The 24681-nt window shown below is 39.0% G+C and overlaps 1 protein-coding gene across 1 annotated transcript in view; it reads right to left on the reverse strand.

Moving 5' to 3' along the window:
- Window positions 1-24681, reverse strand: part of BLTP1 (bridge-like lipid transfer protein family member 1) — an 88574-nt gene that overhangs the window by 2558 nt on the left and 61335 nt on the right. The window contains 32 exon segments of the mRNA XM_050320458.1: window positions 78-272; window positions 1111-1314; window positions 1857-2108; window positions 2302-2519; window positions 2673-2865; window positions 3381-3538; window positions 3817-3967; window positions 4399-4656; window positions 5135-5272; window positions 6003-6182; window positions 6288-6491; window positions 6690-6891; window positions 7731-7784; window positions 7786-7871; window positions 7986-8147; window positions 10107-10299; window positions 11179-11359; window positions 11618-11833; window positions 12188-12432; window positions 14007-14069; window positions 14490-14580; window positions 15416-15525; window positions 15986-16109; window positions 16585-16715; window positions 16921-17124; window positions 17630-17856; window positions 18840-18899; window positions 19481-19679; window positions 21067-21278; window positions 21763-21931; window positions 22672-22857; window positions 23145-23242. Coding sequence (XP_050176415.1) covers window positions 78-272; window positions 1111-1314; window positions 1857-2108; window positions 2302-2519; window positions 2673-2865; window positions 3381-3538; window positions 3817-3967; window positions 4399-4656; window positions 5135-5272; window positions 6003-6182; window positions 6288-6491; window positions 6690-6891; window positions 7731-7784; window positions 7786-7871; window positions 7986-8147; window positions 10107-10299; window positions 11179-11359; window positions 11618-11833; window positions 12188-12432; window positions 14007-14069; window positions 14490-14580; window positions 15416-15525; window positions 15986-16109; window positions 16585-16715; window positions 16921-17124; window positions 17630-17856; window positions 18840-18899; window positions 19481-19679; window positions 21067-21278; window positions 21763-21931; window positions 22672-22857; window positions 23145-23242 — 5364 coding nt within the window.

The raw sequence follows: 24681 nt of genomic DNA on the forward strand, positions 1-24681 counted from the left end.
CACATTACCCTTGTATTTAACTCCTCATTAGTGAGATATAGTTTTAGACCAAGAAAAACAAACTATGTTTCCTGCACCTTGTAATGAAGGCTCTTGGGGCTCTTGAACATGGATGGATTTAAAATCCAGCTGCATCCTTGGCAATGCAAAGATGGTTTCAGTTTCGTGGTTGTAACTGGAGCCACCTCTGAAGCCACTTAGCAAGCTGGAGCTTTTCACTGTTGTGCTGCTCTCTGGGTTGTTGGCATCAACATTCCGAAGCAGGTTCAACTCTGCAGGAACAATGGGAAATGTTTGATTGTGACAAGGCAAAAAAGTTAAAAGAAAGGTCACTTGTAAAACTGTATAATTACTAAGAAGATCCTATCTTTGAGCCTGCTCCCAAAAGCATGGCTAGAAAAGGTCGAACAACCAAATGTTGTTTATATACTTAAATCCTTCACAGGGCTACACGAAAACATCTAACAGACAGGCCTTCTGTTTGTGAACTTCAACCACTACCTCCTGTTGTGTCTTTCTAAAGGAATAAATATTAGAATAGTATATCAATCATTTAAAAACACTTTTCCAAGAAATTATCATCTGTTCATTTCTCACTATACGCCATATGTATTTCACAGAAGTTCTATTAACATCAACTACTGATTCTATAGTTTGTGACTGAAATAACTGTATTTTCAGATTTATTTTAACAGCTTGAAGGTTTTATTTTCCAATTAACAATGACTTAAAGATGTGATTGAAAATGTTTTAAGGCCTAGAAACAGCTCAAGGTTGAAAAAGCTTTAGGCAGACAAATAATTTAAGGGTTAGTTGTAAGTGGTGGTGGAAGGCTAAAGTATATTCCTATTTCAACTTAATCCATAAAAACTTGATATACAGTGAAAATATATCCTTACATTACAAGATCTCAGCTGAAACAACACTTTTTTTGCATAGGGTGAAAGAGGAATTTCAGCATATTCCGCTGCTTCATTCCACAGTTCACCAGAATGTCCTCAGGAAGAAACAACATCCATTCTCCCTGTAGGCCACTTCAACTTTAACAGCTTTTAAAGAGAAACATCTGCCAGCAGATCAATCCCCAAACTTAATGAACACGACTCTAACCTTCATTCCTCGTGGCTGTAACATAATTGAACCACTCTTTCACACTGGCAACTCCATGGGGGGGATTTTCGTGGCGCCGCCGCGTTATCTTCGTGATTGTGGCCATGGGACTTTCGAGGGCTCCACAGGGTTTTGTCACCATCGTGTTGTGGCCCAAATGGAAGTCCAGGGTTTGCACAATATATGTGGAGTGTTCACTAGTACCTGGATTGAAGGGGGGAGACAGGAAAAAAAAAAAAAAGCAAAAGCAGTTTGGTGAGGATAGTGGGATTTTCTCTCCCTCTCTTCGTGCAGGTATTTAACATGAACAATTAGTATGCCAGTGGAATAAAAACTGGTAGAAAGCTTGCAAACAACAGAAAAATTACACCTTCAGTAGCTACAGACAATAAAACTTCTCAATATTAAGACAAATACAAGCAGTAAGACCATCCAAATTCATCATACAGAGAGAGAGGACTACATAAACACAAGCAATTAACATGTCAGACAATCCACTTTGTAGGCATATTATCAGGGACATATCCAATATAGCTGAAAAGGTACTTTGTATTATTTCACAGATAAAGCAAATTGTGCTAAAGATGGAGAGGAAACAGATTACTTTTAGGTAAGTAGTATATTTTTGAAAATAATCTTGATTCAGACTTCAAGAAAACAAACTTTTCTTTGATTTCTTCTTATATATCAACAAATTTTTAAAAATTTGAAAGAATTTAAAGAAGTGACAAAAGAGTTTAAATTACCATCTTCTAAAACTTTCTGGGCTTCTGTCCAAAATGCAATATTTGGTTCTTCAAGGTGAAATAAGGCCCACGATTTTGAGCGGAAATTAGGCCCATGAAAACAAGCCAGTGTCATGTGGTTTCCATGCAAGCTCATGGATCCTCCAAATTGCATTCCATCTTCTGGCAATGGCATTTGAAACAAGGATATATGGCACCCAGACACCACCTTCAGAACTCCTGGCCAATGGCGATGATGGGCTGCATCCAACACTGGAAAGTAAACAGGAACAACAAACTTCAGGGAAGATGCAGAAAAGATTGCTACCATAATTATGTTTTTAGTAAAACATAGGATTGTGAGTGATATTTTCTTATCTGTTTTATTGACACCGCTGCCCAGAGGAGTTCTTGCAATTAAAACATCCTAATAGGGAATTGTGTTATTTTTTTTGGTGCCACTTACACTGCTCTTGTGAACTTCTCTCCAAGTTGTTGGCCATTGTCTTGGGAGGGAGATAAGGAACAGGTCCCCAGGTGGACAGAGCTCGCTTGCTTGTATCGAACTGCTGAGTGAAGAACTCCTGGAGTTTCATCCCTATTTTTATCAGGTCTGGCGTTGTCGATCTTGAAATCATCACTTGGAAGATATCCCATTTCAAGTCCCCATGGACAAATATCTCACTAGATATTGAAAATAGCAAGAACATTTAGCAGTTAATCTATTTCCTACTGGCAACCCAACCAGCTACAAACCAACCCCCAAAAAATGAACCGGACAGAAGTCATTTGACCTTATCAAACATTACACATTTTAAACACAGGAAACATTATTACCTTTTATCAGTTATGCTCGAATCCAAAGTATTATACAAATTAATTTTCCACTCATCCTGCAGTTTAAGATCAGCATTACTGAAGATTCCCATTAGGATACTGGATCCCATATAGTCAACACGTGCTTCAGTAGAACCCATGGTAATTTGAATTTTGTGATTGGGCTGCTGGTTTGGATGCTCAGAAATATGAGCTGAAATAGAAGCAAAGCAAAATAGAAATACAGTATCAGAGGTAAGGAAATCAGTTTTTCCAGTGATAACACCTTTATGCCACCCAGAGGATACAGAGGGGACTGAGAAAGCACTGGTTTTTTTCCAGATTGGTGAGCAGGTCATGACTGTGGTGTTGCACCACAACACTCAGCCTCTTTCCAAAGCCAGTCTGGCATTTCCCTGACCATAAGCACTTGTGAAGGTCTAGGAGGAGCTGAACTGCTGTCAAATCCTTGAGCTGCCATCTGTCCAGACAGCTGAAGGGTTGCACAACTAGACAATGTAATTTTAGTGTAACCCTGAGACTGACTCAGCCCTGATCAGAAAGTTAACCCTTCAATTCAGAGTGTGTTCCACAGTCAGAATACACAACTAAGAATCCATAATTTTTCCACACCAGCAGGTTCACAAAGTAAAGTACTGTGTATATTCTTTAGTTTTTCACATTTATCGACTGGAGCACATGCTAACACCAGGCAGCTTTCCAACTTACCCACCATCTCCAGGGTGTTAACATCAATGGTACCTCCAACCACTCCCCCTCTGGAGTCCAGCTGGGATCTTCCCAAGCCCACAGACATGCTGATTTCCCGATCTCGGCTACTTCCCACAGATAGACGACCCTGACTTTTCAAACCACTGGTGGTCCACCTGGAACAGAGGTGAAAACAGACAACAGTTATCCAGGCTGTCAAAGGAGAGACTAAATATTATTTGCTGGAAAGCAGGAAATAGTGTGGTTTAGGCATGTGGGACTTCAGGATTAAGCAATGACAGTATTTGTGAGGGGATAAACAGTTCCAAACTGAGCAGGTTAGGATTTTAAAGCTAAAAGACAACAGGTTGCTAACAGTTTGTGGGGAAAATGTTCCTTTGCCCCTAGAACAACTCCAAGTGTTAAAACATACTTGATCTTGTTTTATACTTACGTAGTATTGCCCATTACGTTGCTCATATTCATTTGAACATTTAATTGTTTTAGGTTCATAGCAAACACAACCAGCGTTTCCCACGGTGTTCCTTGCTGGCTTCCAGCTTTATTTGACTTATTAAATGGAGTTGATGTTTTTGAGAGAGTATCTAAACATTAAAAAAAAAAAAGTAGACAAAAATTTACATTATTCCACATGGTAGGAAAAACTGGTAGGATATATCCATAGTGAATATCACAAAAGGACTGACAAACACCAGATTTAAAGAGCACAACAAAACTACGAGTGAGGATAAGTGAAAACTAGAGGATTTGCAATATGTGTTGCTTTAGTTGTCACAGATATTGATTCACTTTGCACATACCAGTAATGTAATGTTATAGAAAGTATGCTAACAAATTATGCAACTTTAATTCATTCACTTCAGACATTTTCCTTTCACTAAGCCATTGACTCTCCATTCCCAGGCACTGTGGAAAGGAATATTTTATGATTGCTTTTTACGAAGCAGTGACACTTTTTTCTCATACAACTGATGGAAATACTTCAAAAAAACTAAAGAAATCCTTGTCTACTCACCCCTCTGAGGCACTGAGGAGTCAGACACGCTCCTGGATCTTGTAACAGCTGGAGACTTGAGGCTGTGAGCTGCTGTCCCGGGTGACATGCTGCTGCTTGCACTGTGTTCACTAAAGACATTAGGTGACTGTGCCATGTGAGTAAAGGAGGCAGACTGGCAGGGCTGCTCCCATGTCCTGCAGTAGGCTTTCCGTGAGGATTCAGGAGAAAGATGCTGGCTGACTCCTTCAATGGAGTCTGGTGTTCCAGGACCCGATGCTGCTGGAGAAAAAGCAGCATGTCAAATGCAGAACAACTATTTAATTGTTGACTAACTATACCCTCCCATATAATTAGAAGGAAGCATTTGGAGAGTGTTAAAATATATTTAACTTAACGTAACTAAAGGTTTTCTACTGTCTTCATTAATATATTACAGAATCAGAGAATGGTTTGGCTTGGAAGGGACCTTAAATGCCATCTAGTTCCAAGCCTGCCAGAGGCAGGGATGCCATCCACTCAATTAGGTTGCTCAGGGCCCCATCCAATCTGGCCTTGAAATATGCTCCTTAAATTATTCAGTGACCTACTTCATCAATTTTTAACTGCTCCCTTCTAGGATTTTCTATTAAACATCTTTGAGCGACTGCACATGGAGTAATTTAGGATACATTTATATCTACTCACACTCATAATAATAAATGCATATAAATAACCCCTTGCACAGAAAGTTTCTTCACGATAAGCAGCCTCTTACCTGGCAGATTTATTGTTTGATCCCCCAGGAAAAGCCGTCTAGCAATGCTTCTCCTGTACCAAGCCCTGGGAAAGGCCAGAATCTCGCTGAGACGGCGCATGTCGTATTTGAAAGAAGCAGATCCTATATCACAGACAGCTGAAAAAGAGAAAGCATATACACACACTTGGAAATTCTCTGCAGTAACAGGTTTTGGTAATCAAATGTAATTTAAAGGCATTCAATGTAGTCAAATTCTTCTTCACCCAGCAGCATTGTCTCTGCTGTAATGCAAAAATAGTTTTGCTGAGGTTTTGCCATTTCTCCGAATCCAGTATTAGATAGAAATATATTTCATAAATGCAAGATGGAACCTAAGAATATAAATGATGTTGAGTCCCACTTGTGTTGGATGTGCCTCAGGCTTCCTCGTATGAGGGCTTCAGTGGCAGATTAATCCCAGTCATTCAGCTGTTTGCCCAGTAAGTCTGGATCCCATGTGCAGGGGCAGAAAATGAGTAAATAAGTCTTTAAGCCCCATTTTTACTTCCTTTAGTATTCAGGAATCTAGCTCTCACTGCAGCTTCATAGGCACCAGGTAGCAAAGGGTCACATTAAAGTGGGATGGACTGATGTTTGAGCCAGTCCATTTAGTTACATTAAATGGATCAGGAGGCTAAAAACGCACACCTGGCAAATGATACTCCAAGCACCATTACATTTTAATGTATCAATCCCTACTTCACTCATAAAGAGCAAAAATTTTACTACACAACTGCAAGTAGATGGCTCTCAATAAACAGCTACGAAAGCTGCCCAGGGTGAAGTCCATCACTGGAACCACGGTTGTCTAACTAGACGAACAGATTAAAATGGAAGCAGCACTTACCAGATATGTTTATCAGTGTGGTGTCTATCTTGCTGGTAGCTTTGCTTGCAGACTGACTCTCAAAGAAGGAGGAACCTCCCGAGCGCCTTATTCGTGACAGGCTGACTTTGACGAACTCCAGGTTAATGCTCAGAGAATCCTTGCGGCCGGTGACCGAAGTGGGCTCCTCGTCCACGTTACCTACAAGCAGGAAGGAAAAAATTTCATCTCCCATGAGCTTTTCCAATCTCCAGCTCAGAAAAGCATGCTGAACTTGAGCAATGGTCGCTGAAGCAAACAATGTACCTAAGGCTCCCGATCCGGGCGTTAGCACAGTGACGGCTGACTTTTGTTTTCCAGCTCCGTAGGGATGGAAGACGTAAAGGGAGAAGTCGGACATGCAGGCGGTGAAGCTCAGGCCTGAAGAGCTGCTGCTGGAAGTTGTCAGGTCTGACTGACTGCTGCTGTGCCGTGTCCTGCCCAGAGGGCTGCCCAGGCCAGGTGAGGAACCTGAAAGCAATATTTTTTTTTTGGTTGAAAATTAATATTTTGAAAGCATTTTCAAATGTGAAATAATACTTAACGTTAACAGCAATATCAAACAGACCAAGTACACTTGAAATTATGCTCTTTAGCTGCAACGTAGCTTAAATATTCTGGGTATTGATGTGAGCCATGGTAGAGAATCAACATTCCTACACATATTACCTGGTGCTCCAGATTTACTAAGGGAGCTCTTTGAGCCGCTCTGGGAAGCACTGCCGCCAATGGACACACTTTCTGAGGGGTATGTTGTGCCTAAAGTTTCCAGCTCTCCTCGGTTTGAAGAGAACACGAGATCCAGGGAAGGCAACTTCAGCATACATTCAACTCTGGAGACTGGCAAGCAACTGAACTTGATTTGAGAGGGCTGAAACACAGCAAGAAAATAAAGCATTCAGTGAACAAAGTGAAACACTGAAAACATCCCAAACTTGGATTAGAACATGCTGTGGGGATTGATTTTTTTAAACCTGAGCAAATTACAGCCTTTTCAGACTGGTTTTAGAATTAGTAAGGTAACTGCATACAACTTGATATAGATACATTAATTTCACCATTCTTGGCCAAATGAGTTTCCAGCTAAAAGCTCAGAGAGGGTACAGATTGTTGTGGCTAATTTTCACAGGGGGAAAAAAAAAGTGTTAGAATAGGTTCCTCAATTTGGCAACATAATCAACTTTATGCCAGGAAAAAGTGGTGTTTGAGCAAAGTGGAAAACCAACAACGTTCAGATCAAGCTCAAGTGCTCTGAATCACTCCACAGTAGCACTTTTCTCTCTTACACATATAAAAATCCTGGACACATCAAATATTAAGCAGTATGGACAATGCCCTGTAGATCCTAACTGTATATTCCTATATTTTCCATATAAACTGAGAAAATCAGAAATTATTATTTTTGGTTTGCAATGGTACCTATAAACAAAGGATAGAAAGGGTAGCTATGAAAGATACTTTGAAAAGAAGTCCAAAACACAAGGACAAAGTAATGACAAAAATGCTCAGGACTTTCATGACTTCTCAAAATAGCTCATTTCCTTGGTCTGCAAGGGACTAAAATACATCAAAATGTCTATTTTATCATCACACTGTACATTAATATCTCAGAAAGAACACTTGAAAATGTATTTTACTTTTTTAAAAGCATGGATTATTTTAAAGGCTGTGACTAAAGTTACTAGCCTTAATGTTGAGTTAGAACCTCACCTGAACTCGTACATAAACCACCACATCCACAGGGAAGGATGAATATGCTGATGTTGGAGGACGATACTAATGATGTTGTGGACTCTTCCAAGGGATCTTGTATATCAAATTGTCCCATGTCTTCATCCTGTGAGCTGACAGCTTTCAACAAGCACAAGAACTCATTAGAAAGTGGAATCTATAGAGAAAAGCAGCTCAATGCCACTAAAAGACAAAAAAAAGCACAGAGTAAGAGAACACAAATACTCAACTTACCTGTGTAATTCCTTTCAATGGGTGTGATGGGAATGGTTTCCAGAGCTTTCTCTAGGAAATCCAGCAGGCAGGGACTGATCACCATCTCCTCTGGCAGGGACTGGAGGGCAACCCACGCATAGAGTTTAGCAGTTTTCACTCCACCACTTCCTTTCCCTTTGGCTGCAACATTTAAAAGATACATTTGTCTAATCTAATACTACCCAACAGCAACTAATAAACATTACAAGAAAATTCATAACCATCAGCTGTTCCCTCTAATTTTCTGTATCATCTGAAGAGACATAAATCAGATCAGTTCGAAAAAATTAAGTTTTCACTAAGAAAGCTCTGCAAAAACAACCATTGGTCCATAATCCTCAACTGTAGTAATTCCAGTTGCTCATGTTCTTGACCAAACACTCTGATGTCATTGTCACCACCTCACTTTTTACAAATTAGCACTGAAAGCAGACACACAGTATCTCTTCAAATACCCAGTGCAAAGTAACCACAGTTGGCTGGAAATCAAAGTGGAATTAGGAAAAATAAATGCACAAGTCTGGAAAGAATGTCAGTTTAAACAAAGAAAAATACATCAAAAATTTAAACTGTAAATGGCAAGTCTACTATATTTATGCAAAGAATAATTAAGATTCCAAACCAGCATTTTTAAAGGCCTATACTATAAAAGTATAAAAGAGCTTATCTTTTATAACTTTTAAGCTTTTATAAAAGTTTATACTCTGGAACTAGCCAGAGTATAAACTAACAAAAAGGTTACTGTCTTGTAAATCTGGGGAATCTTGAATCCATGTTCATCAAAATATAAATATGCAGAGAAGATATTTGTACCAGTTCCATTACTGTCTCTGTGAAATACAGCTATTTAGAATTAATAAATATAAATGGAGATGTGGACTTTAAATTCTCCAAGAAAAATATCCAAACTACTAATCCACACTATTCACATGGAGCTTAAAAATCCTATTATTTGGTAAAAACGCAAGCTCTGAATTTTCATTCTGTGCAAACTATGCTGTCTAGTGCTTTTACTGGAAACCAAAGACAGTAAGACAAGGTGGTTTCTATTCCAGAGAAATGGTTTCCAGAGGAAAATACTATTTCATAAAAGTAGTATAAGCAACAACAAATGTGTTCCAAAACAATTCAGAACTAATAAATATTTATAGAAACACATTGCATAAAGAAATAAAGTAATTACAATCCAATCCCTAGTTTTGGGGAGACATTTATATTATCATAGAAGTACAATTCCTGTAAGCCCCCCACCAAATGAAGAGCTTACAGCCATAAAACCAGCAAGACCCAGTAACTGGATATGATATGGTAAAAATTCAAAGGCAGAGATTAGAAAGAAGATAGGAAAGTAGAGAACAAAATTGAAGAGAAGGAGTATAGAGCACTACACAACATCTGGTAATCACAAAGAGGATGGCCACTTAGAGGAGTAAGAACTAATGGTTCAACAGCATGGAGAATTGAAGAAGGTATCCCCATTTCACTGTTCTCTCCCAGCATCTCCAGTGACTTTATAAAACACCCCCCACACAACTTTCAGTTATTAATTTTGCCTGCTCATCAAATTCTTTCAAAATTTCAGCTTTGTATTTAAAGCCACATCCAAATGCTGAAGGAGAGAAAAGTGAATGTCTCAGAAACTGGAGGTGCAATCTACACAGCTCTAGATCTGACATGATGTAACGACAGACTCCTGCTTGAGAACAGGAATCACTGCAGATAAAACAGAACTTTTCAGTATTAGAACTCAAGTTACTCCAAATGATGGTTATTTAAGGACCTGCAAGAGTTTACAGATGTTTAAACTTTTCTTTCCAGCATTCTTTTCTTAAATGAAAACAGGGAGAAGGCAGTGACAGCCCATCACTGGAATATGGTGATCATGACAGAAACATTACTGAGACTGCTTTGGCAAACAGAGCCTAAAAATGCAGCTTTATGAACTGCATTCTTGCTTCCTGGATCAGCTTTCTGCAGGCAAAATTAAGACTTGATAAACACAGAGCTTCAGGTAACGTGCAGCCAGATCCAAAGCCAGTAGATTACACCAAGGAAAGATAAATATCCAAAGACAGATTCAGAAAGTTTGTCTCTAATTACCTGATGGGATGGGTGGGGGTTGGGGAGGAAGTAAGGTGTTAGTCTTGCTGTGGATAGTGCTAGATAAAGGAGGAGATGTGGCAGTGTCTTTCATACCATACAGCTTGGACTCTTTGGAAAGGGTTCTTGGCAAGGAGGATCCTCGGGAAGTGTTTGGCGATTCAGTCTTTAGAGTCTTCGAGTTGTAGTGCAGCTGGAAAGCAAAGAAAGAGCAATTTCCTTCACTCCCAGAACTCAATTTCTCCACAGCCATTGGGTGTATAGAGATATATGTTTCCTTCCCTTCACAGTTTATTTGGTCTCATTATTTACACAAACACTGTTGTAAGATACGTCCTACAAATATTAAGATCTGAAAATTTAGTACCAAAGGAAAAAAAGCACTTAATGGACTATTAAAAAAAACTTACTGAAACACAGAGAACAAAGTAATTATTCAGGAACAATGTCTAAAGTTTGCTCCTCTGCTCTGTTACGTCTCATGCATCCTGTGCCACCAACTATTTGTTCCTGTGCACGCAGCTTGCTTTCTGTTTTCCTGCATGGTGGAACTGTTCCACTACTAAACACAGGCATACAGAAATTTGCATTAAAAAAATAAAAATAATAAGGTAGCCCAAGAGTTCACACCTCCTCTTTGTGCATAATACACTACCAGTGAAAATACAGAACGTAACAAAAGCTGTAGAGAAAGTTTAGTTCTTCCTAAATTTGACTGAAAGCAACAGGCAGGACATGAGGTGTAATTGTTATCCCTGAAGACAGCGTGGAATCCTGGAAAATGGACACACATAGTCTTTCCATATCAAGAGACTAGAAAAGCCAAGCTATTTCAAGGGAAGAGCATTTGATTTATGCTCTATTTGAACTGCATGAAGTTTCCATGCAGCACTGACTGACTTTTCCTCTTCTTACTCCACAGGATTTCCAATCACAAAATACTTTTCTGTTAAGACCCTTTCTAACTAAGATTTATAAACAGTGATTAAATAAACAAGGGAGTGTACAGTTTGATGGTGTTTGAGAGAAAATATTATCATTTCTTCCCTGCTGAGTTACACCCTCCTTTTACCTTTACATCCACCCCTGGAATATAAAACACTGTTGTTTCCACATCACTAGATTTTGTCTGTAGAGACGATGGCACTTTCTTGCCAGCAAGTAAGTGAGTAGTAGATGCATAATTAGTTTGAAATTTCTTCTTTTTGGAAGGAGACTCTTGATCCAAACTCCTGGAACTCCGATCATAGCTCCTAAAAGAGATACCCTCGTGTTATGAAAGGCATTTCCCATGCTGGACACAGGCAGAATGATTGCTGCTATGAGGTGATAAATACTACAAATAAAGTGATGGTAATGAACTATGTTTTGCAAACAGGTCAGTGATTAGGAGTCATTAATTATTGTACAGGTGGCTATAATTTAAATGATGGAAATATCAGAGGAACTCGACAGCTAAAGCAGGATAAGGCAATATATGCTCCTCATCAGGCAACTACCGCATGTCGTACCTCCGTAAACTGATGTCATCATGCTCTTGCTGGAGCATTGTCGGGTGCAGCACGCACTTCCCACAGTCGATTTCCACCCTGATGTCAAGCTCAAAGTCGATGTTTCTCTCCGTGGTTGTGCCAGTGACGCTCCTGTTGGTGGGTGTTGTTGGCCAGCGCTCGGTGAAGAGCTGCTGCACTGCAGCAAAGCCCGTGGTTTTCTTGCGAGAGGTGCCCCTGCACGGGATCAGAACACGAGCGTCACATTTACCTGCACAGCTGGTAGGAGGCCTTCTTCAACTGTACCCACACTCAGCGTAGCAGCTTTCAAAACCTCTTGGGAGAAGGCCTTATCTGATGTGCAGCAGTGCCCTGAGCCGTATCTTCCATTAACACATTACATTTCTTCATACAGGGTATTACAAAAAACTAAGCCTTTCTTGAATTCTCAGCCAAAACACCAACCAAAAATACACCCAGTAATTTGCATATTTGTAAATATTTGCAGTGATGCATGCACTTTGTGGAGCCTTGAAAGCACACGCAAGCATTTTCTTAATTTCTTTCTTCTTCCTTAGGGCTGCTACTTACGGTGGTTTCTTATAAAAATAGGTCCTCTCCCTTTCATGGTCATCCTCCTTGTCAGAGTCCTCGCTGCTGGATGACAAGCTGTCATCCCGGCGTCCTTCTTCGGGCTGGAAGGGAATGCCGGGTGAGAAGCCTGCTGGAGTTTTGGGTGAAGCAAATACCGAGCATGAGCCTTCACTAGTAGATGAGTAATGGGAGGGACCATCAATAGTTACAGACAAAAGGTCCATTTCTGTCTCCTCTGGAAACTGATTACAGAAAGACAAAAAGATATTAAATTTCCACAGGTAAGAGGTCCATTGAGAAGGCAGTAGATAGATCTGGAAATAAAGAAGCAAGAGTGCTATGAGAAACTCTCAAGTTCCTCATAATAAGGAGAGAGCACGTAAAGGAATTGCCAGACAGATTATGGAAAAGAAAGCAGTGAAAGCTTGGTGGGGAGACGTTTGCCATTGCCTAGTGATTGATCTAGCAGCTAAAGACGTGTCATGCTCTTATCAATTTACAGCATCAGAAGGAATGGAAACATTTCATTTAAATTTCACAACTATTTGGCAGAACAGAACAAAAGACAGCCCAAATCACGGTGACTTGCAGAGGGGTGATTGCATCCCAGGGTGTTAGTGAGGTGGGAAGGCAGGATGCTACACAGAATGTACGACACCGCTCCGCGGCTCTGGGCTGCGCTCCCCGGCACGCTCAGGCCAACTTCCCAAAAAGGAGCCTCCTGTCTCTCACATAAAACCCACCACAAGCACCACACAAGCAGTTTTCCAACTTTAAATTCTTAAAATGCCTGTGAAAAGCATCTGTAAGTGTTAAACACCAGCACGACCTACATGACGTTACTACAGAGCTACAGAGTTGATGTCTGCAAATTCAAATTAAAGCTCTGCTGAAGAAATGGCCTTATAATGTCAGAAAGATATATTTTTTTAGAATATTCAGCATTTGATACTTTTAAGTGTTTAATAGCATTTTGCTACACCAAAAAAGCCTAAGCTAACTGGGCTTATACATAACAACCAACAGCTTTTATATGTGAATATATTTAAATGTGCAAAGCACGTTTCCAGCTTCCATTTCTACCTCTCTCTCGGCAACAGGAATTTGTTTCCTGGGACCATGAGGTGAGGTAGAAGGGAGAAAGAACTACATGACTGTCTCTTCTTATTTTAGTTTTTTTTTTTTGTTGGTTGGTTTTGCCTTCTTTGGTCTGTTTTGTGTTTGGAGTTTGCTTGGTTAAAAAGGAAAAAAAACATCTTTACTATTTTCCTTGAACATGTTTTTGAAAGCAGTTAGAAAATTCCACCATCTGTTCTCAGGGTATTAAGTTTTGGCACATTTCCTACTCCCTGTTATTTGAAAAATATCTTACTCTGCATTAAATATAGGAATTTCAACAGAAATAAATGTGTGAGAAGATGTCCTCCCACCTGGCAATTACTTTGTACTGGTGTTGATTGCTGCAAACTTGGAACAAAATGTAACAGATGAAGGCACACACACTAAAATCCTCTTCTAAAGCACATTTCAAGGCTTGACTTGGGTCACTTTACATCAGCCTTGATCAGTGTCCAAGCAAAATCCCAATAATTCATTTTACAAACAGTTTTAGGTCTACATAAGGGTGGGGAAGCACTTTGATTGGTGTTCATTCATCTCATATGTAAAGTAAGCTCTTGTGCTTACTTTACATACTTAAATAGTTTGATATACATTCTGTTTAGCTGAGTGCAAAAGAGATGAAATATTGAAAAGCAGCTCCCTGTGAGATAAATTAGTTCTCTGGCAAAGAGTACTTGTTTCTTCTCAGAAATACCTGAAAATACCCTTCCCCTGGACAGCTGGATTGTTGTGCAATCCCCAAAGCTGTTTGATTCAACTTAATTAGAAATGAAAAAAAAAATACATAAATTAAAACAATTACAATAAACTCAGCCATGCAAAACAACATTTTAAAAATGAGAAAACATAGCAATAAAAAAAAGAAAATCAACGATTCAACAATCCATTTCAAACAGTCAGAAGGATGTACTTGTAGGGCTACAGCAAACTAATACCCATTTCCAAAACTCTCCTGATTCAATTAATTTGGAACCTAAGAAACTAAAATACATCTACCTTGTCACAAAACAAATCTACCTTCCAAAAACCACATCCATAATTTGAGGCACGCACTAACAGAAACACACACATGAATCCACTCAGGCAACTCAGGTTTCCTTAGAAATTCCTGTCTCAGGAACTTTGTGAGCAACTGGCACAGGGAATGTAATTCTATGGCATATAAAGGAATTCTTACAGAATCTTGGATGTTGAAGGTCACTCTTGGCCCAGGAGATGCAGCATCTACACGGATATCTGGGAGGTCTTCACTGTCTCCGAGTCGAGAGCTGTAAGCAAAACCAACCCAAACCAGCTTGTTGGGTTTTACTGCAGGATTTTAGGGTCATGCAAACATTTAACGACACAAATCTGAGGTAACACTTACAATTTTGTTATGGAACTAAGTATAAAATCATAATTGAAGCACTTCAGGTACATGAAATACTTCTACAGAGGTGTTCCAATTTGAAGCAAATTTCTATTAAGAGCTATTCTCATAAGAAAAAGTCCAAAGACTCTAACATGCCTCTCCACCTTTTTAATTTTCACATCTTTTTATATTTAATGCTTAATAACGCAGTTTTTAAGTCCAAATTTTGACTGCTTCAGTTCGGTCTGCAGAGGCAATAAATACTTTACTGGGAGACATCATTATACAACTGCAGTTTGCTCAGCAGCCCTTAAATGATGAAACAAAACCAATAACAGTTACACAGGTGAAGAGAGGAAATAAAAATTACCATTCACACACAAAAAAGCATCTCCCTTCCTTCTTCTCATTCAAACAGGCCTTTTAAAGGCCCACAAATCAAGTGTAGAAATCACAATTATTACACTCTGCCATTTTTGTTTATATACATTTCCTCAGTACGTCTTGAAAGTAGGATTCTGTAGGAAACCCTAAGTTGTTCTAGAAGTGGAATCTTCTCAGAGGTTTCAAAAAAACGGAGAAAAAACCCCTCTTTTTACAACATGCCTCTCTTCCAAAATGACCTCTCCTATCCAGTTCCACCAAGTCCAGCTGCTGCCTACAATAAGAGGACTCTTAGAGCTGAAGTTCAGCGTTTTCTCTTTTCCATATGTGCTGTTGCTATCACAGATCCCAAATTCCCAGCAGCTCACCTTGCTCTGTCCATTCTCTTCAGAGGTGGCCTCCCTGATGCTGAAATACTCTTAGATCGGCTGTAGCTGGGCTTGTAGCTGAGACCCCACTTGTCTTTCAGGGAGGCAGCCTAAAACAGAAATAACATTTAAATGCAGCAACTGAGAACACGGAGAAGAGCTCTGGTAAGCTGAAATATTATTTTATACAGGTGTGCCAGTAAAGTGAAAAGGTGGTTTTGTTCCCTAATAGCTAAAACGGATTCATTGGTCCAGCAAGGAATTGTTTAATATGTTAAGAGAATGAGTAAACGACATCTTCACATATGTATTTTCTATTTCTTGTTGAGTGTGCAAACAGCCCATTTACATTACACTATCTGTGAAATATCAATTTTCCTATCATTACTATTATAAGGGAGAAAAACCTTTCCCTTTCCCTCCTCCAGGTCAAGATGGTGCTGAACTACTCGATGCTTTTAAACTCCCTTTTCCATTACTAACATGTTCCTTCCTTCAATCAACGTGCAGAAAAGAAATTTTCAACACAAGGGCTACAATGCTTTTTAAAGGAACTTTAATCCTGCTCACCCTCATGCTGGATCTACGGAGCTTTTTGCGGACATCCCGGCGGATATCATTGACAGCCACCGACTCCAGCTGCTGATAGCGTTGGATTTCTTGATTTATGGTTCCTTCACTCGCCCCTAATTTTCTGGATATAAATCATGGTTGAGTTACCTTACCAGCCATTTAAAAATCTGTGTTGTAACAATGCTTGCCCTGAGAATTATCCCATTTTCTCGTTTATTCCGGTAGTTACTTGTGACCAGTGACAAATCGAGCTGCAGCAGCATTAGAATCAATGTTTACCAACGGCCCTTTGAATGGTGACAGCAATTTTCATTATAAGTACAAGCAGTAAAACATGTCTCCTCTTCATTATTTAACATGTAAAGACCAAAATCTGCATTTCTATCCCAAACAGATCCATTTATAATAACTCTGTCTGGGGAAAGGGGAAAAAAAAAACCCAAGCCCAACAAACCATGCCTGTGGAAAACTATTAATAAAATTCACGGAAGTTCAGGTGGAATTTGCGACACTTGAAATCATTTTTTCTGCAGGATTTTCTCAATTACAGCATAAGAGATTAAAATATCCCATCCAAGAAGCAAAACCCAACTTACTTCAAGTCATCAATAACTTTAGCTTGCTCATTGAGCTCTCTAATATCCACCAAACGCTTCATGAATTTCCTTCCTCGCTGTTCCCCAGTTTGGATACTGGAAGGTCCCTGCCGTCGGTGATCCACAATCTCCTGTTGAAAAGAAACATCTAATTAACCCCTTCATCAAAACCCTGCCATCGGTACGATTTAACGATTGGCAAAGCGAATTTCGCACCTCAGAATTTGGACTAGCGCATGCAAAAGAATCAGCTTCGTCTCCAAAGGATTGGATTGGATTTTTTCCAGTGATCCAAAGCCCATCATTCAGTTAAGACACACTGTAGCTACTACATACATGTCCCCATGAGCAGGACCTGCCTGCTTTCATATGTGATCTGCTAGACTGGAGGAAATCCCGCTTCGCTGACCCCAAAAGATATTCTACAGGAACAGAGTGTCGCTGGTTTGGGGGGCTCAAGCCCAGCAGGTGATTTACAATCCGCTGCCCAAACGTTAGCTTGGGTGCATCTCCACACAGGAAACCTCCTCCACCTGATTTCTAAACAACAAACAAGGAACATTAGTGCTCTGGGATGATGTTTTCACCGCTGGCAGGCAAGAGACATGTAAGATACACATTAAGGAATATCTATCTAAACGTTTTGTTGTGAAACCAAAAGGCAAGATCAGCAGCATATTGTGTACAAGTACCAAAATAGATATTTTTTTTTTTAATTTGCTTCTGTCAGTAACTTAATCTCCTGTGAAGAAAACCTATGTCCAGTCACAGCTTTTACAATTCAGGCACCTGAACTTATGTGCTGTGTCTCCATATTTTCAAATCCAGATCAGTATTTCCACAGAACAGCAGTAGAAACATGAACTGTGATTTCTTGACTTTGAAATAAGAAGAAAACACACACATTTTTGATTTGCAACAAGACTTCAATGAGCTACAAGGAGTAACATGGCAGACTCGGGGTGAGACTAAGATCTTTCCATTTGACTGAGACTTCATCACACTTTTTTCAATTAGTGGCACTTATTTTGGTCGATTCACTTACTGCGTGTACGGTGGGAGACATAGTGTCAACTTCATCCTCGTCTGAAAGGTCAGCTATGTTTACAGAGTTGAGGTCGGCAATGTCATCGATATCCTCCTCTCCTGTCAATGTCGTGAGGGTGTTGCCCAGAGCGTTCAGTCTTTTCCCAATGTTTGGATCCATGTGGACATCAATACCACACATCTTCCACAGCACATTCAGTGTCCAGGTGCCAGCACTACTACTTTCTGCAATTAGAAAAAAAACACAACACAAAAACAAACCCAAAATAAAAATGTGACCAGTTTTTCCTCTTTTAAAAAATCCCTTATACTGAATTATGTATTAATTAGCTAAGAGAGTGTTTGTCACTTACAAAGAACTGTCTTTTCTGCCTGTTCTGAGAAAAATATATCCCACAAGTAAAACACTTGCTGGAAATACTTCCCAGCTCTGAAATTAGTCTTCCTTTAACAAGTGATACACACAGGTAGAACTAAAGAAAATACATTCCCTTCAGCCAAGCTGATGACAAGGAGAGATGATCTTCAACTTCAGCTCTTACAATTGCAGCCAAATCACTATTCCAAAACAGAATTTCTAACAGCAGGAAACACGAAGGACACCTTTCTGCATGTACAAATGCTGAGCTATTTATTCAAGTCTTGAACAATGATGCTGGAAGATTTTATAGGTGTAGTGTGCCTGCTGAATATCTTGTCTTCCCAGGATTTTTCTAACAAGTGTCATCTTTCAGCATCAAAATACAGAACTTGATTTAAGCAGAACCAGAAAAGATACTGGTTTTCTTTCTAAATGGATTCAGCTCGTTTGTCATCATTCACAGTTCCATGTGAGGTATTTTCTTTAATTTTTGGAGCACTAGAAGGACTGGAACATTTAGCAGTCTCTAGGACAGGGAGCAACAGGACAACATCACTGTTATTGCAACCATTGCTGATTTTTCTCCCACCGAGGAACAATCACATCTACACTGTGTCTTTTCCTGCAGGTAAAAAAGTGTTGCTGATGTGACTCAAAACCTAGAACAGCTTGGAGAGGTGGAACAGATGAAAACATCGAGGATTTTACCAGGAAAACGAGACACTAAGCAAAACAAAACAAACCCCAAACTGCCAATTAAATTAAAACACAGTTGAAGGATTCAAACTTCATATTTTATGAATGCTTTATTTATGTAGGACTTGATTCATTCAGAAAGGCATATTACCTGCTGCAGCTTGTCCCGTTGTCCTAGAACATACCTCATAGGTACCATCTGGCACAACACCTACGTGAAGGACACAAAGCAGATACACTGATTAGGGAGGCAGGAAAAGTTGGTTTAGACCAGCCCTTCCAAATCCCCCCCTCAGTCTCTTGCCCTCCATCATTCAAGCATGAATGGTGTTGGATTGGAGATTTAGTTTGAATTCCCCTTGAATGACTTTTCTCATTTAGTGAAGCGAGCCTACTTGGTAACATCCAAGTTTATATCAACTTAATAGTGCTTAAAAATTCTAGAATTTCCACTATAATGATGGATAGATATGTATTAAAATTACAACAATCTGAATTAAACTATTAAAAACTTAGTGGGATCTTATGAAATGATATAAAAGCAACACATCCAACTCTTCCAATGTCTCCCAGACAGAACTTAAATTATTACAATGAGATATAAAGGAACAAAGTTTATTAATAAAGGAAGACAAAGGAATACAACCTGTTAGATGCATATTATTTTGCTTTCAAAATGTCTTTTCTATCAGTTTTTTGAGAAAGTTCAGAAGTTTTCAAAGTCAAAGGGAAGGGCAAAAGTGGATTTGTATCTGAAATAGTGTTGGCCAGTATGAAACCACATCTACTCACATGCATTCATGACGAGATCTCCTCTTATTTCTGGTTTCCAGTCATCCCAACTTGTCTCAAAGCCATCAGCAAAGCGGATACAGAAGTTCTTGAAATGACCTTTGCTAACTAAAGACTCTGAGGAGCAGGCAGTGATTAATGTGCTCTCAATGGTCAGGACTAAAGCAGAGCCAGTGTCAAGATCTGCGCTGTGGTTAGACTGGAAAATAAAACCACAGGGAATACTCACTGGTCGGTGCCACATCAAAGGGATACTGCACATGCATTAAATGACATTTATCTTTCCATACTGGAAATCTGATCCCCTGTTCCTATCTCCATATGAGATAGGATCTCCATATTCCTATCGCCCACGACCACAGAACACATTCTTTTCTCCAAGAAGGGGTCACACATGAGTTGATTAACAATGACAAAAAGTAGCTTTAATTTTTATGTGATTTTTTTTTTTGTGCATGCTTGTTTGGATATCTACAATTACCTACAGTCTTAAATACACAGGTTGACTGATTATTTTCCAGCTCTGTATATGAAGATCCATAATTATGTTGACCTGCAAAGAAGCCTAAATATTCCCTTTTATAAGGCTGGACTGCTTTTGTTTATGTGTTGTAAACATGCTATTCTAGATAGAGCTTAAGACTCCATAAGACAGAACATATTTTTCATAATTTACTATCATTTGTAACACATAAGAGCATAAAAAGCCATTGGCTTTGTCCACAGCTGCCAGATAGAACATTCACAATCAAAATGTTATGTCATTGTGTCTTCTACGTTCTTGGGCTCATTACTCCTTCACATTTCTATTTATTGTGACCCTTTCCCTCTGCATCATTAAAATGATTCATTCCCGTTCTGGAATTACTCCCCATTAAGAATTCTCCCAGTTCAATGTTCCCTCACAGAACAGTTTGTATTAACACACTGCACAATGCACTGTGTAGCCATTACTTTAATACAGAGATTATATTAAAGTTAACTGCCCACTAAAGAATACACAGTCCTGTGGAACAGATTAGACTTACCATGTACTACAATGACACACTTGTTGTCAATGACTACATTTTAAATATCTTTTCTAAACCAGTCTGAGTTCCTAAATAAAACTGTTTAAAAACACACACACACATATATATATCTTTCTCAAATAGTTATTTACACTCTCTTTCCTTGTTTTAATTAAACATACAAACAAAAGAGTCAAAACATCACGTTAAAGCCAAGTTTTCAGAGTTTATCTGTAATCATATGAAAAAGAAAGGATTCATTGCAATTTCTGATGGCAGCTTTCAAGAAATAGATTCCATCTGAAACCTTTCCAAGGACTTTCCAAAGTGCTGAGCTCATATATGGCATAAACAAGAATCCATGACATTACCCCAAAACACATGCAGCAATTGAAACACACACAACCTAATTCTTCTACAAAAAATCAGAATTACAAGCACTGTCACTAGTCCATTCATCAGTCTATGTCTTCTGTATAGGTATGAAATAAAATTACATTTATAGACTTTATAAAAGCCATATACCACATACAAATAGGTATTTTAACAGACTTCTTACGGGTCAATTTTGCTTACCTGAGGTGTGTTTGTGATGGGCAGGCAAATTCCTAAGTCATTGACAGTCAGCTGAAGGAACAGGGTCCCAAAAGCCTGTGCAGAGGTTTGCTGGATTCCAGGCAGCATATCTACTACTTCTTTTGTGGCCATGTGAATATCTTTATGTAAAGCCATCCTCTGTTCGTTCCAGTTGTCATAAGCAGCCTTGTAGTTCAGCCAAAACAGCACAGCTTGAGGAGGAAACCAGAAATGCTTCATTGAAATCAACACATGGAAAATAATAATGCACATTCATCAAAAAAGCTGAGTTTTTCCCAATTTCTACAGCTTCTCCATTACTTTAAGACAGTGGATGTATAGCAATGGACAGACACTCAGGATGCAGCGATCAGGCTTGTGCTGCAAAGGATAAGATGGATAATCTGATGATTTATCATTGAAATTAAAATACAGAAAGTATTTTAATAATGCTGCTTTAAGCATTATTCCTTTGTGAAGATTTACAACTTCCTCCAAACCATCTGCAAATGAATCACCTCAGCAAGAATAATTTTTAATGTTTGGAATTATCAACCTGTTGGCACGGAGTGGATCTCCCAGACTTCTGAGCTACTGAACACTTTGACTGAACGTGAAATATGAGTTTTGAATAATCAAGAAAAAAAAATCTTCTTTAGTATGAGGACAAATCTGCAGCAATTGTTTCTTCAATACCTCTATCAAAGGCCACAGGCTGGGCAAAGACAATTGGCCTGTTCAGAGTAATGAGCACAGCTTCTCTGTCTGATGAGCCACTGATTTCTTCTCTCAGAGCATTTCTTAATCCAATCCTTGTCTTGAAATAGGCAACTTGATGAAAGTCTGAGCCAGCTTCTTCATAAACCTTAAACGTTCAAAAAAACAGGATGAGGGAAAGGTTGGCAGCAGGGAGGAGTTCAGGGACAGGGAATTGGGAGAAAGAAATCATAAAAACAGCAAGTTAAGATCTCTCCCCTTTTTCTCCTCTAGCAGAAGGAGAAGGTTAATTGAGGATATTCAATATTCTTGTATTAAATTCTGATTTCAGTGTTATTTTCCTTATTTATCATAAACTGTTAACTAAAATAACTATTTATATATCCAGATCCTCTATTGTGACAATTGATTTATAGGTTTTAAGATTTCTATCTGCTTGTTTCTAGGCATCACAAAATACTTCCATATCAGAGAACTAGCGATTCCAGGTAACAACAGGTTTAGGAATACAAGAGGTTCAACTGTCAAACCAAGACAGACCAACTAGGTCAAAATGTAGGTCTAGCCAAGTTTGGGTCTCCTCTGATCTTATTATTTCATTCAAATACCCTAAAAATAAAAGCAAAATCAACCAAAAACTTTGAGTTGGACTCAGCAGGAAGGTTATTACTGTTGTAAAGGGCTAATAAGTTCCAAGATATTAATAGTATGGGGGGAAAAAAAACCAAAACAACACCTCCATACTTGACTCCTTCCATCTTTTATGGATGCACACATTTGACACTCACTCCACAGCCAGATCAGGTAAGAACCAGCACTGTAAAACAACCTCTGGGCTCGGTTATGTATTTTTTTAATCCCACACATGGAAAGATGTCGAGCACTGACCTGGTGTTTAACAATCTGCCCTAGTGCCAGATTTAAATCCACTTGGCATTTCCCAAACAGTTTGAGGTAGCTGCTGCTTCCAGGCATTGCTTTGGTTTGCAGTCTGTTGGAGAGCTCAAGTTCAATCAGTCCAGTTTCAAATCTCACAGCGCGCATGGAGGGAGTTGTGGCTGTCACTTGAATTCCCTAAGGAATAAGGAAGGGCCAAAGTTATCAGCATCTGGTTCAGGGACATAAAGAGAAGGGAAAAAAAAACCCCACCAGCAAAACCAATAAAAACCCTTTTCCACTGTACACAATAAAAATAAAAACATAATCATTTTTCACACTTTAAAAAAGATTACAGGAACCCAACTCAAGGTCTTTAGGTCTTCTTCTTCATGCAAAGTATTCCTGATTCAATAAACTTTGAGATAAACACCCCAAAGCCACTAATAGCATCTAGGGCCACTGTTTTGTCCTCACAAGATTACCTTAAACTGTAGGCTCAAGGAGTAAAGAAGAATTTTTGGTTTGTCTCCATCTGTTGTGCCATCGTGTTCATTCCAAAGGGGTATTGGCTGCTCCCCTCCTGTACACATCAAATATGCACTTTCAGAGTTTTACCAAAGAAAACATTTTTAAACCAATATATATAAAAAGGTGAAAGTGAACTAAGCCTCATTTCAAACAGTGACTTGTTGAAGATTTATACAAGCAAATGAAGGTGGAATGGATGATATCAGTGCAGGTTCATCTTGTTACATGTAATTATTAGCTCTCTACTAAGAAGGAGGGCAGAGAGAGTCATGTTCCTTCCTCCTGGGAAACTTGCCACAGGAAGGCTCAAAAAGCCTGTGAGGAGTAACACCTAGTTTTCAAAGAGATATTATTTGTCCCCTGAACAATTATCTCCTAATTATCTGACAATAAAAATTGAACACTCGACTAAATACTATGCAAATTGCATGAAAAGAACTGACATTATATGAGTATTTTCCAATGAGAGGAAGAAAGAGTATTCTGCAGTTATTTCAATTCCTCATCCTGGCACATTTCATCCCCACAGGCCCTAACTTGAAGGAGCAATCCTGGTTTTAATTCTCCTTGAGATTTGATCTATATTCCAGCTTAGTTTATAGGAAGGGCTTACTGCTGGAAAAGGCCAAGCCATTAATTCTCTCCATTCATGACAATTCTTCTAATTACAGTTATTTGGTGGTAAGAATAGGCAGTTAAATCATAGATTAAAACAAACCAAACAAACCAAATAACAACAGTAAATTTTTATAACTCCATTTTGTATCTGGATAATTTTCTTGTTTTAATCAACACTGCCTTCAACTTCCAGATGCAATTATTATGGACTGCTCTGCTCATTAACTAGCTTTCAATCTGTGCAACTTCACCTTACATAACTGGTACTCACTCAGTTTTTATGTCAGGATAACATGCAAACAATAGTTTAGTGCAACATAAACCACAATTAGAAACACCACTGCAGTATATTACACTAATTGGTATTTTTAAGACATGTCAATTATTTTGCTCCATGGCAGAAGGACAGAGCTATTTTCTGGCCCCATTGTTCTGCATTCAGCACCCAACTCATGGATTGCTGATTCCTGGTGAGTTGCCCCAACGTGGAAGGTAACAGCCACATTTCAAATACCATCAGGTTGCTACTTGCCATACAAATTTACAGTCTGGAAAAGCCAAGAACCAGCAGTGGTAATAAATTCCTCACATAAAAACACATGGGAGATCGAACTCCAGAGACTAAGAGATGCTGTAAAATCTAATACAGGTTTCATGGTTTACCACTGTATGTTCCTCTGTAAAAAATATTCTAATAGAATAATGACAGCTGATGAGGGTTTATTCTTCCCTTAAGCATTTTCTTCCTACCCAGTACTAATATATTTTGGAGGAAACAAATATCAAGGTGTCTAAAATTTGTTTCCTCTTGTCCTTCAGGGAATCTGACATTTTCCATTTTTTTCCACTGCATCTTTTAACTGCCTTGAGGGC

This window comes from Myiozetetes cayanensis, unplaced genomic scaffold (genome assembly GCF_022539395.1).
Source record: "Myiozetetes cayanensis isolate MyiCay16 unplaced genomic scaffold, myiCay2020 scf24, whole genome shotgun sequence".
Taxonomy (NCBI): Eukaryota; Metazoa; Chordata; class Aves; order Passeriformes; family Tyrannidae; genus Myiozetetes; species Myiozetetes cayanensis.